The 12,315-nt window shown below is 45.8% G+C and overlaps 1 protein-coding gene across 1 annotated transcript; it reads left to right on the top strand.

Annotated features, from left to right (window-relative positions):
- The first annotated feature begins 1,817 nt into the window (after positions 1-1,817).
- On the top strand, positions 1,818-6,807 carry LOC128146649 (uncharacterized). Its single transcript, XM_052798215.1, has 2 exons — positions 1,818-1,903; positions 3,995-6,807. The coding sequence occupies exon 2, from the start codon at positions 4,010-4,012 to the stop codon at positions 4,982-4,984; it is 975 nt and encodes a 324-aa protein (XP_052654175.1). The 5' UTR covers positions 1,818-1,903; positions 3,995-4,009; the 3' UTR covers positions 4,985-6,807.
- The last annotated feature ends 5,508 nt before the right edge of the window (positions 6,808-12,315 follow it).

Here is a 12,315-nt window from a genome sequence, read left to right as displayed (position 1 = left end):
AATAATAATAGCCCCCACAACAATGTCCCATATGGCACTGTGCGTCTCTCTGGGATGAAAGGACTTTACAGATGCTAATTAAGAACATTTGGATGACAGGGCACAATGTTATCATCAGGTTAATATTTTGCTACCTGCACTGGAAACACTAAACTGAGTATTAGCGTTACTTGAAGGCTACTTGATCTGGAGCTTGCCCAGGAACTGGATTTATGGAGCTTATAAAAATTGTATTAATCTGCTTACATGCTCTCTGACGCCAGCTTGATTCCTAAAATCTTGGGTCAGATCATTTAACGTTAAAAAGGGCGTTGTAGTCCAGGGGTGTGAAACGTAATGAAAGCTGGAGAAATCCAGGCTGGATTCAGTGCTTTTGTCTTCAACTGCAAAAAAAAGAAGATAAGCCTGAAGAAAGCATTCTTCCCTTTGGTTTTTGTAGCTCTCAAAATGTCAGCATCAACTGGGAAAACATGCGCTTTGTCTGTGTTTTTTTCCATGATACTGAGGGAGATTTTTTTGTTGGAAAATCAGAAATGTAAATAACAAACCTACCTTCAGGCTTCTGGATTTCCTGGTGAAAATAGAAACAGAAAATTTACTCAATTGTTCATAAGCTGGAGATCAATATTCTGCTTCAAATCATAGAATCATTTAAGTTAGAAAAGACCTTTAAGATCAGCGAGTCCAACCATAAATGTAACACTGCCAAGTCCACCAAGAAACCATGTCCCTAAGTGCCACGTCCACATGTCTATTAAATACCTCCAGGGATGGCAACCCAGCACCATCCCCAGTGCTTCATATCGGTGAGAAATTTTCCACCTACTCCATAAAAATGAACTTATTTCAACTCTTTTTATTTCAATGTGTGGGACCTCACCCAAATTCCCAGCGTGCTGGAATGCAATTCATAGGTGTCAGATTCGCATTAAAGGAAAAAAAAAATGCCAGGGCCTTCGCTTATGCAGATATGACTACATAAAAATGCATTCCCTGTCGGCACTTACGCTCATGCCACTGTTAATTTTCCCTTGGATTTATTCGTGGCATAAACAGGGAACAAAGGGAGGGATGACTGGTGCAGAGACTGTGCAGCAGAGCAGGAAATGTGATTTGTGTTTTCAGGACATAAGCCTGGTTTGATTCAGCTGCCTTTCCCCGGGCCGACCCAGTGCTCCTGCTTGTCCCTTCTCCCCTTTGTTGTGCCGGAAAAGCATCACCTCTTTCAGCACGTTATTCACTTTGTGGCAAGTCCTTTTTAGTAGCTGTCTTGCCCTTAGCCCAAGGCTTTCTCAGTGCCAATCATCTGTCTCTTCTCTGGGTTCCCTGTGTAACTGAAGGAAGTCTGCATGCCACAGTAATTACGGTCTGCAGAAAGTTGCCGAGAGTCCTTCCTGGATGGTGTTTTCAAAGGCACCAAAGGGACTTATGCATTCAGCTTCCATGGAAATGAGGAGTCCCTTGAGCGGTCCCTTTGGTGGTCTCAACTGCAATCTTCTGGGTGGAAAGGTGTGTTTTAGCTGGTCTGGATTTGCAATGGGCAGGCAGGGATGCTTTGGCACTGTGCATGGGGATTCGTAGCGTGAGGGCCATAAGCAGCCCCTGCACAGGGTATCCTTGGCCTGCCAGGGCCTTTGCTCGTTCAGCATGTTGGATCAGGAGGTTTCACAGATAAGCCAGATGCCCCAGCAGTGCTGGGAGGTGGTGACAGCCCCACAGAGCGAGAACAGCCATTCCTGCTGGCATGAAGCTGCACGTGGCTTGGCCAGGACTGGCAGGCAATTAGAGCATCACCCAGCCAAACCGCCTTACTCCCCTAGGGCACTTATTCACTGTATAAAAGCTCTGTCATTGCAGGGCTCTCCTAGGCACTTCTCTCCGGTTGTTCTCACTGATGAAGTGGGTAAGTCTGGCTTTTAATGGAGCTCCTGAAATGCTGTTTTATTCCTGGGTGGCCGGAGCAGGCAGAGGTCCTGGCTGTGTACTCGCAGAGAAGCATCCTCTGGGGGATGCTGCCATCAGCACCGGCAAGCGCGGCTCTAACAGCTGGAGCATCTCCTCCATGCTAAACTGAAGAATACTGGGAGAGCACTTCCAGATGGACTGTGAAGTCAGGAGTGGGATTTGTGGGCTTTTCTACGCTTTCTGTTAGTTCTAGTCCAAAGGAGGCTATTGACTACATAAAGGGCTCGATGCTGGCAGGAGTCACATCTGACCTTGCAACACCTCTAAAGGAAGTGGCATGGAGAAATTTGCTGCCATTTTATGGAATTTAAACAGAACAACTTTTCAGATAATAGTAAGAAGCTGACCAACTTCAGTGCCAATGTGAAAGTCAGCAGAGAGACTCTCTAGCTAAGTCTGAACATGTTAAAATTTCTATCTAGGGTAACAATGACAAAAATAAGTCTGAGATGCAGACAACCCCCTGGAAGCAAATAATCCCCCCTACTTTAGAAGCTTTTTATCTTGATGAGCATCACTAGATACTTTAGCATTGTACATGTAGTAGTAGCAATTGCTATCATTGTTTTTCAATGGGTTGTTTTTATTAGTCAATGATTATTATAATTGTAGTGATAATAAGTTTTCCTAATGATAGTAACACACAGCATTGTTACTGCTAATAGTCACCCAGTGATAGGCTTTTGGAAGATAAAATGCCTTGCGTAATTATAGACAGAACTAGGAGTGTTCAGAAAATGCAGTTTCTTTACAGTCATTTAATTATATGTCTTAATCTCCAAACAATGTTGAAATGAAAAAAAACATTTTTGATCAGAGTACCTTTCACATGTCAGTTCTTCCAGTACCTGTTGTGCTCAAAATAATCCGGTAAAAAATTCAGAAAACTCCCTGAAACCGGTGTTTTCCAGAGTGGGGAATGAAGTGGGATGGTTTCTCCTACAAGTCCCAGGGCCAAGGAAAAGTTGGCCACATTTCACAGTGGTTTCAGGAGGAAAATGTGGACCTCTCGGCTAGACTCCCCTTCATGCTGCTTGCACAGGGGCTGCCAGGATGAAGTTTCAGTATCCATCAGAGCTGGTATGACAGGCATTTTGACAGTGGGTCTTTGTGTTACCATAACAAAACCAGGACACTATGGTTTGGTATGACTGTAGTGCAGGACTGGAGGCTGCTTTAAATGGGTGTAATTCTCTCAACTCAGTGAAAATTGACCAGTTAACACCAGCTGAGATCATGCCTTGATAGCTTCTCCTTTCCTGCTATGGTTTCACCAAATACTTCGACACAACGCTGTTGTATTTCCTCTTTTCTTTTCTTGAGGATGCCTACACAATAGTATGAAGCTAGGACTGCAAGGCTTGCAGAGGCAGCAAAGCTGATGCTATGGTGACAAGCTCAGAGCCTGTAATTGCACACTGCCAGCCCAGCAGACCCCTGTGGGACTGTGAATTGGCAGGCAGGTCATATATGCTGAGTTCTGTGCTGTCACAAACCTATCCTTACCTTCAGCTAGCTAATTTAACCTCAGCTTGGGTTTGCCCATGTGAACTGCAGCCACGCCTGAGTATTACACCATGGACACACCTTTAATTTTGGCTTGCCTTTCATCTCTGGTGCTTGGGAGTTGCAGGATATAAACTTGAAAGGACGTCCCAGTGGGGACACAGGAGGTTTCCAGGAAGTAAGACAGCAGGTCATAATGTCACTTCTCCTTGGTGAAATGCTTTGTTGGACACTTAGCTGGCCTTTGAAGAGTGGCATGAAAACTCCCTGGTTTGTCTGCCTCCAATTCCTGATTGCTTCTGGGCTCTTAAGAGAAGGGTGTGGGGGCATGAGCCGAGAACAGACTCTCCTCTCCTCACCTGGGTGATCCCAGCCTGGTCTTGAGTCACCAAGAGCCTCTGACCTTCAGGAGGGCTTGGGTGTGGGCTTGCCATGTTGAGATGCCTGCGGGGAAACTCCAAGGCCTGCATCACAAAAAAATAGCCAATGCCTACGTGAACTGTCTTTTTCCTGCTTCTTTTAGGCATAAGCACCTTGCATGACCATGCACTATTATGGGGAGCAGTATAAACACCTGTACCTACCGGGATCGAGCTATATCACTGAAAGCATCCAGCAGTGCACGCCCCAGTCTGATGCGTGCAGTACCACATGCCACCCTGTAAGCGTGATCAAGAGCCCAATGCCGAGATGGCAAAGCTACACGCAACCTTTCACTTACGTGTGCCCACAGCCAAACGTAAGCCAGATGTCTCTGCTGTCTTGTCAGCCCAATGTACAACAGTGCATCCTGCTGTACCCTGAGCCTTGCGAGACCACTCGCCTTCTGCCCTGCAGGAAGCCCAGCCTGAAGCTGAGCACGATGCAGAATTTCCAGCCCTGTGAGACCAGCCGCCCCGAGAAAAAGCGTATGGCCAAGAGCCTCCCACCATGCGCACCCAGGTGCCCAGAGCCGAGCAAACTCAAGTTCCCACCATGTGGGATCAAGTACTCGTCCTCATGCAAGGACGAATGCAGGTCGCAGAAGATATCCAAATGCTCATCGCAGCGGTACGGCACGGAGCTCCGGTCCCTGCAGGGGATGACCAGCGGCTATTCCCTGCCACTGCAGGGAGTCACCGAGTGCCCCCCCCAGCAGTGCATAACGCAGTCTTTCCTGCAGGAGTACACGAGCAGTTTCCCCCAGCAGAAGTGCATGAAGGGCTACCCGATGCAGGAGTGTGTCACCTCTTACTCCTCGCAGCAATGTGTAAGCAAGTGCCCGCCGCAGCCACATGTGCCCAAGTGTCTCCCTGGGCAGGAAATAAAGGAGTGCTCCTTGCAGCAACACACAGCTAAATGCTCGCTGCTGCAGGAGGGAGTCAAGCACAAGAGCTCATCCACGCAACACCTAAACAAGTCCAAATGCCTCTACCCACGGGCCACCCAGCACTCGATCCAGCATCATGCAGGGGGAGTGAAACGTTCAAGCCACTCCAAGAAGAGTCGCTGTGCTTCAAAATGGCTGTGGTAAAGGAGATGAAGTAGTCGTAAAACCAGCAAGCTGTGTAGCTGAGGTCTGAGGTTATTTTTCTGCCCCTGTTCCCATTCCTAACCCCCCGAGAAGCTTTGGCCTTATTTTACCCCTTATTGTATCCATGTTAAACTCATAGAGTGCATTGCCTTTCTTTTTTGACCACACTTCAGTTATTCCTGCAACAGAAAAGATGTTAGTGAGAAGTTAAGTAACTGAGCAGGTGCTCAGGCTTTGAACTTCAAGCTGATACAACTCTGCTACAGTGTTCACACCCCGAGAGGTTTTTACTGTTACTGGATCAATTATATTCACCGGTTGTACCGGTCATATTAAACTGAGGTTGCAGCTGGATTCCTGCTCTCTGTCTGACTTATTTTCCATTTTTTAAAACTGTTTCTAATACCTACTGCTGGAAAAAACTATTCCCTGTTGTTATACCACTCTTTTGTGTAAAATAATGGCAGTAACCACGCTTTTAGGACTAGATTTACCATCTGTGGGAACAGATCTTGGTGTTGAAAAGTTATCCAGAGACATAGTAAAAGAAGCAGCGCAGGGTGGTATTTAGAAGAAGGCTTGATTAAAGTTATGAGACTCATTAGCAGCTCTCAGGCAGGAGTTTACTGTCTACCCAGGCTTAGTTTGGTCACACCAGCATTGCAGGGGAGAACAGCCTGTTTGCATATGGGTCACACAGGAGCTTTCACTCTTGCACCCCAGGACCAGGGCAAGCTTCCCCCAGGTGTCCCCTGCTCTGCAATTTTTTCACTGGACAAACCACAGCTGAGCAAATTATGAAATGGGTTGTGTGGGATAGTCCCTGGCATAGCAGGAGGGAGAGAGTACGCTGCAGGTGGTCTCTTGTGATGCTGTGACCCTGAGCTGGCCCTGCCTGCATTGGATGGGTGATCAGCATCAATAGTTTGTGGTTATAAAATTGCAGCCAGAGGGAAAACTAACTTTCAATTCCAGCTGTTCCTTGACAATAACATTTTTGTAGATAGCAGGAAATCGTGCTTGACCAATATTTTGGTTTCCTAGGATATTTATGTAAGGGGCAAAGTCCCAAAGCACATTTCTTGGCACACCTGCCCTACACCACAGTCTCTCCCAGGAGGTGCTCCTGGGGAAGCACCAGGGAAGCAGAAGCTCTCTACCACCATCCAGAGGTGCAGTGGGAGCCCTGGCAGCTCTTCCCATCACTGCTTCTCTGCCTTGCTCTGCTCAGCCAGCTCCCTGGGCAAATCCCAGCAGGAAAACCCCCTCCTTTCTCCTTGGCTTCCTCTCCAGCGCCCCAAACAGACCAAACAGGATTTCTGTAGACTCCTTTTTCTAATAAAGTGATAGATTTGTCTGTGTCCTGGTTTCAGCTGTGATAGAGTTAATTGTCTTCCTAGTAGCTGGTTTAGTGCTGTGTTTTGAGTTTGGTATGAGAAGAATGTTGATTACACCCTGATGTTTTCAGTTTTTGCTAAGTAATGTTTAGTCTGAAGTCAAGGATTTTTCAGCTTCTCATGCCCAGCCAGCAAGAAGGCTGGGGGAGCACAAGAAGTTGGGAGGGGACACAGCCAGGACAGCTGACCCAAACTGGCCAACAGAGTATTCCATACCATGTGATGTCATGCCCAGTACATAAACTGGGGGGAGTGGGGTTGGGGGGGGGGGTTGCCGCTCAGGGACTAACTAGGCATTGGTTGGTGGCTGGTGAGCAATTGCACTGTGCATCACTTGTATATTCCAATCCTTTTATTATTATTGTAATTTTATTATTGTTATCATTATTAGTTTCTTCTTTTCTGTTCTATTAAACTGTTCTTATCTCAACCCACGAGTTTTACTTTTTTTTCCCGATTTTCTCCCCCATCCCACTGTGTGTGAGAGAGTGAGTGAGCAGCTGCGTGGTGCATAGTTGCTGGCTGGGGTTAAACCACAACACCTGTAAAAACCAGCGACAGATGCTACCAGCTGTCCTCCAGGATTAGGAGGAGTCTTGCTCCCCATGCAGAGAGAGAATTCATTTTAACTTCTGGTAAATCACTAACCCTGGGGAATTAAATGAAAAAGAGAGGAAAGACCTAAGCAAGTAGCTCCCTCCTGACTACATCCCATGGGATCAATCACTTTCTGATACCAGGTCTATTAAAAACCTGGCTCCTCTCTACCCCTGCTCACCCTAGGCACCAGCACAGTCAGAACAGGCAGTGAGGTCTGGAGGTCTGCAGCCATTAGAGGGAGATGGAGGTTCGCAATTAAGGCATGAGGGTGGCACAGCCAAGGCCCAGGGGAAGCTCTCCCACATGCATTTATCCCACTTGCATGGTTTAAAAGGCTCTGCTGATCTCAGTTGCTATTGGTCCCTAAAGGATCCAGACTCCCCTTCAGCTGGCATGGGGAAGATGGCATTGATCAGCAGAAAAGGGTTTCCTTTTAAAAATCTGAGCTTCTGTTTCTGTGTTTTTGCTCCTGATAAAGCAGTTACACTGACATGAGCATATAAAAACCTGATATCTCAAAGCAACCACTAAATAGTGCCTGAACTTTTAGTGGCTCTCTGCATGAGGATGGTTTTTATGCTCTCTTGTTCCCTCTCTCCTCCTGCTACCTGCTCTGGCAGCAGACCCTGCTCTCCCTCATCGAATGGATTAGTAGGTGGGATCTGTTCCTGGAGAGGTCATGAATACTGCAAAAAAAAAAAAAAAAAAAGGACCTGGTGGCCCAAAAGGTGACGTGACGCAGTGCTGCATCCTTGTGGCGGTGAAAGCCAACCACAGGCTGGGCTGCCTGAACCAGAGCATAGCCAGTGGCAGGAGAAAAGTGTTGATTCCCCTCCAGCTGGCATTCAGGAAGCCACATCCAGACCTCCATGTCCGGTTCTGGGTGCTCAGCACAAGAGCCATGGACAGCCAGGAGCGAGTCTGATGGAGGCTGCAGGGTGGTCAGTGTGCTGGGTGCAAGAAGAGGGAGGAGGCTAGGAGAGCTGGGTATATTTGCCCTGGAGAAGAAAACACTGAATGGACAGTTTTTTACTACCTTCACCCACCAAATGAGTGTTTAGAGCAAAGATGGTCTCCATTCCGAGGTGGACAGTGACAGGGTGGGCTGCAAAGCAGCTTTTTCTTTTTTGGGCTTACTTTGCACAGCCTTTCCACGCAACTGCTGTCCAAAGTGGTTCTGGTGCAGAATCCCCCAGCCGGACAAACTCCACATTGCCCACGTTATAAGTTGTTTGGGGTTGTGTTTCTACTCCCATTTCCAAAGGCAGTTTTGTGCAGAAGGTGTCATAACTTCTAGAAATTAAATGGCAACCTTGCTGTCTTTTCTTCCTACAAGGAAGACTGAGAGGTGTAAATGAGTTTCCAGTTTGGGGTATTTGGATGCTCTGCAGGTAAAATGGCATAGAAACAGGATTTTCCATTTTTACACACACTTTTCTCATTTTTAAGGAAGAAGGGTATGATCAGAAATTGGTTCAGAAGTCACCAAGAGATCCATAAGCTCCCTGAAATTATCAAAGAATACGAAATACAATTTTTAACATAAATTGCCAGCAATCTCTAGTAACAGAGCTCAATGAGGTTAGCCTCCATCATGAGCTATGAATTTGGGGCCTGGCTTTTTGGATAACTTTGTGTGAACTTTTCATTGCCTTTTGTGGGAGGATGGGGAAAATAATCCCAACAATTAGAGACTGGTGAGGTGAGGTTTCCACACAACAGGGAATGTCAAAACATTTCAAAAATATTCATTACTGGTTTGTGCATGCAAAGTGTTTTATCATTATAATATTAATAGTATGTTATTTGAAACAAACACCTCAGGGCTAATAGCAACTTTAGAATATGCATTTCTTGATGGAAGTGTCTTAGTTGTTCTCATAAACAGGATATTGTTTTCGAGCCTTGACAAGTCAAGGCATTTTGCATTTTCATTAAACAATGCATTTCTGTTTGCATTCAAAAGCAATCATGTCAAAGTGAGTTAAAAGGCAGCTTCGGCTAAGCCTGTGAGAGTTGAGCACGTGACTTTAATTCTGAGAATCCACCTGAATCCTTGGGAAATCAGTGAGGCTCCACAAAATTCGGCAATTCCCGTACATCAGTAGCCACGTGATTAAAATTTTTTTGCCATAGTTAAGTCTCCCTTGATGCACTTTTAGCCCATGACTACTTCTGTTGTCCTCAGCAGGTGTAAATGGCAGCTAAATTCTTTCACCTTGACATCTACCTTTTATGTGCAGAAACTATTACTTTATCTCCTTCCAGTCTTCTCTTCGTAAGTGGGCATCCTTCAGAGGTTATCTTTCTTAGCCTTCTGATCATGCATGGTGACTGAAGCCAGTTGGCAGCTGGTCAGTACCTAGAGTAAGAATGGCGATCCCCAAGCAGAATGACATCCTCCAGCTGGAGCTGTGACAACAGTCAGTGAAACAAAGGACAGGAAGCAAATAATGAAATCAGTTTCATTGTGAACAAAAATGGGGTATGTGTGGTCTGCAAAATTGTATTCTCCACTCCTCCCTCCTCCAAACCACTTACGAGGATGAATCCCATGGTCCCTCCAGCTAAATGTACAGTGGATTTAGGGGAATGAATTAAAATCCCACACCTAGCAGCAGATATAGCCAATATGTCTGCAATACATCAGTTGCTGTCTGTGAACCACTGCTCACGTGGTCAATGTTCAAGTCAAAGCTGAACAAACTGGAATGAGTTGCATCCCCATGTTAATAGAGACAGAAGTGGTAGAGTCACATCAGCAATTAATTTATACCATAAAAATATAATACAAAGGGAACCCCACAGCATGTGACAGTATGTACCACAGAGAACTGAATAGTGCCGGTAAACAATGTTAAAATAATTATAGTAATTACAAGTGTTACACATGCGGGAAAAATTGTTTGGAAAATAATTAAGACCTCATGCACAAAGGTTGTCTCATCTTCCTGGAAGTTCAAGAAAGCATATAAAACTCAAAGGATTTAGGGCTCCTCTGGCTATTTCTCTTGACTTCTTCCTGGACAGCTGGTAAGTCCCATTCACCTCAATCTAAGTATACTGAGTAAAACGTTGCTCTAACATGAGCTGGGGTTTAACAGCAAGCCACTCTGCACTTTCTAAAAATATTAATGAGATTCTTTCTCAAAAAGTCTGCTAGAAATTATTTAGTTGTATACTTGGACCATGTGTAGCCTTAAAAATATATCTATGGGGACTGGCATTCTTATTAAAAAAGGTAGTGCAATTTTGGTTTTATCTATTTACTGTATGGTATCCAACATAAAAGGCATTTTAAGCTCTATTCAGGTAGAGTTTAGATAACATTACCACAGAATGGTTTGGGTTGGAAGGCACCTTTAAAGGTCATCTAGTCCAACCCCCCTGCAATGAGCAGGGACACCTCCCACTTGATCAGGTTGCTCAGTAACATTAATTTTCCAAAGGTTTTTATTCATAAATCAGCAAGTTTTAGTTTACAAAGGGATAAAAAAAGGACTAAAATCTTCTTGCCTCCTTCCTTTCCTGCCAGAATGATCATGTTTGCATCCAAACCACAGCTAGAACAAAGAATTCATTTCACTAAGAAGTGATGTCTCCCCAGTTTTCAATTGGTCATTCATACGGGTCTGTTTGTTCATGGCTGAAGCCTCTCTCTTTGGGTTAAGACACCTTTATCATAGCACTATTAGGAAGGAGAAATTCTGCAAGGAGAATTGTTTTCACACTCAATGACTTCATGATTTTTCTGATGAGAGCATCTGATGCTGAGTATTGACAGACACAAAAAGCTAGACAAGATAAGTAATGGGATCCCCCTTAACCTTTCCATCATAGTCAGTGGACAGAAACAGGCATTTCACATGCATTATTCAAACACCTACCTCTGAATGAGCTTGACTGCACTCTGAAAGTGCCTGTTTTTCTCCAGGGACAAAAATAAAGTGGCTACTTTATAGGTAATCATCACACAGTTTTTAACTTTGACAGATAAATTCCACAATATATTTTTGTAATTAGTTCCAATTGAATGACCTAAAAGATGGATTCAGGGTCTAGGCAAAAAGGTAGGCACCAAAAATCTCTATGACGTTCTTGGCTCTGCCACAAATGGTCTCTGAAAACCATCTAGAGGTACCTGGAGGCAAGATTTTCCTAGGATCTCAGGGACTAGCATGGAAAATTGGGTCCTTCCACCTCCCACACAGCAGTCTGCAGCTTGCAGAGCTGGGATAATGTTTCTTCCTCCCAGTCCTGCCTGACACAGACTTGTTAGTCTGCACAAACCTCTCAGGACACTGATACAGTGCCCAGCGCAATCTCAGCAGAGGCATAGGAATCCTATTATGCATAATTACTTTAACAAGGGCTGGGCATTCTCTATCACCGAGACAAACAAATAATCCCAGGCAAGGCCATTCTCCAATACAGCCATATAAAATACCCAATCCTGTATGACCAGTGGCCTTATGGCACCAGCAGTGGCTATGTTGAAGTCACTGGCCACAGCTGCAGTACCTCTCCAGTTGTCCTTGGTGGCTGCTCAGACAGGATCTGTAACTGGGAGAGTGAGAAGAGGTACTGCATCGGGGCAGAGGTAGAAATGGTCCATGGGCAATGGATAGCAGTGATAAAATGGGATGGAGGTTGGTTAAACTCAGAGGCCTAAGGGTCCTTTTTGGGAGGGTGGAGGCAGGGTGAGAAGGACTCAGGGCGATGGGGTGAGTGGAGCAAGAGGACAAGCTTGTACTGACCTGTGAGCTTCATTTCCTGAAGTCACAGGCTCACATTGTCTCTGCTACAGCATCTACATTACCTGCATAGCCCCTATAACTAAAATACCTGAGCTGCACTCTTATCTACTTGCACCTTCTTCTCCACCACAACGTATCCCCAGCTGTGGCACATGCCTCACCCTCCCTACAAGGATAACAGGAGAGAAGAACAGGAGTCCCCCCCAAGGTGCAAGGGTCGGCGGGATGAAAGGCAGGGTGTGGGTTGCCAGTGCTTTGAGAAACATGCCTGTGGTCTCTTATGTGCTGCAGGTTCGCCACCATTTCTGCCAGATGTCCTTCAGTGGGGAGCAGGATGCAGGATGGTGTTTCTACTCATGTGATGTGCAGTGCCCCCAGCCTCTTGCTGCCAGCTGCAACGACCCGTGTGTTGTATCCTGTAGTGCCTCCAGGGTCATTATATACCCCCCTCCTGTCGTTGTGACATTCCCAGGGCCGATCCTCAGCACGTGCCCACAGGAGACAGTAGTCGGAAGTTGTGCAGTCCTGGAGGAAGATGCACCAGCCCCACTGACATCTTTGAGAGCAGAAGTCCTGT

The sequence above is a fragment of the Harpia harpyja genome, chromosome 9, assembly GCF_026419915.1.
Source record: "Harpia harpyja isolate bHarHar1 chromosome 9, bHarHar1 primary haplotype, whole genome shotgun sequence".
Classification (NCBI taxonomy): domain Eukaryota; kingdom Metazoa; phylum Chordata; class Aves; order Accipitriformes; family Accipitridae; genus Harpia; species Harpia harpyja.
This window is presented reverse-complemented; position numbering and strand designations above follow the sequence as displayed.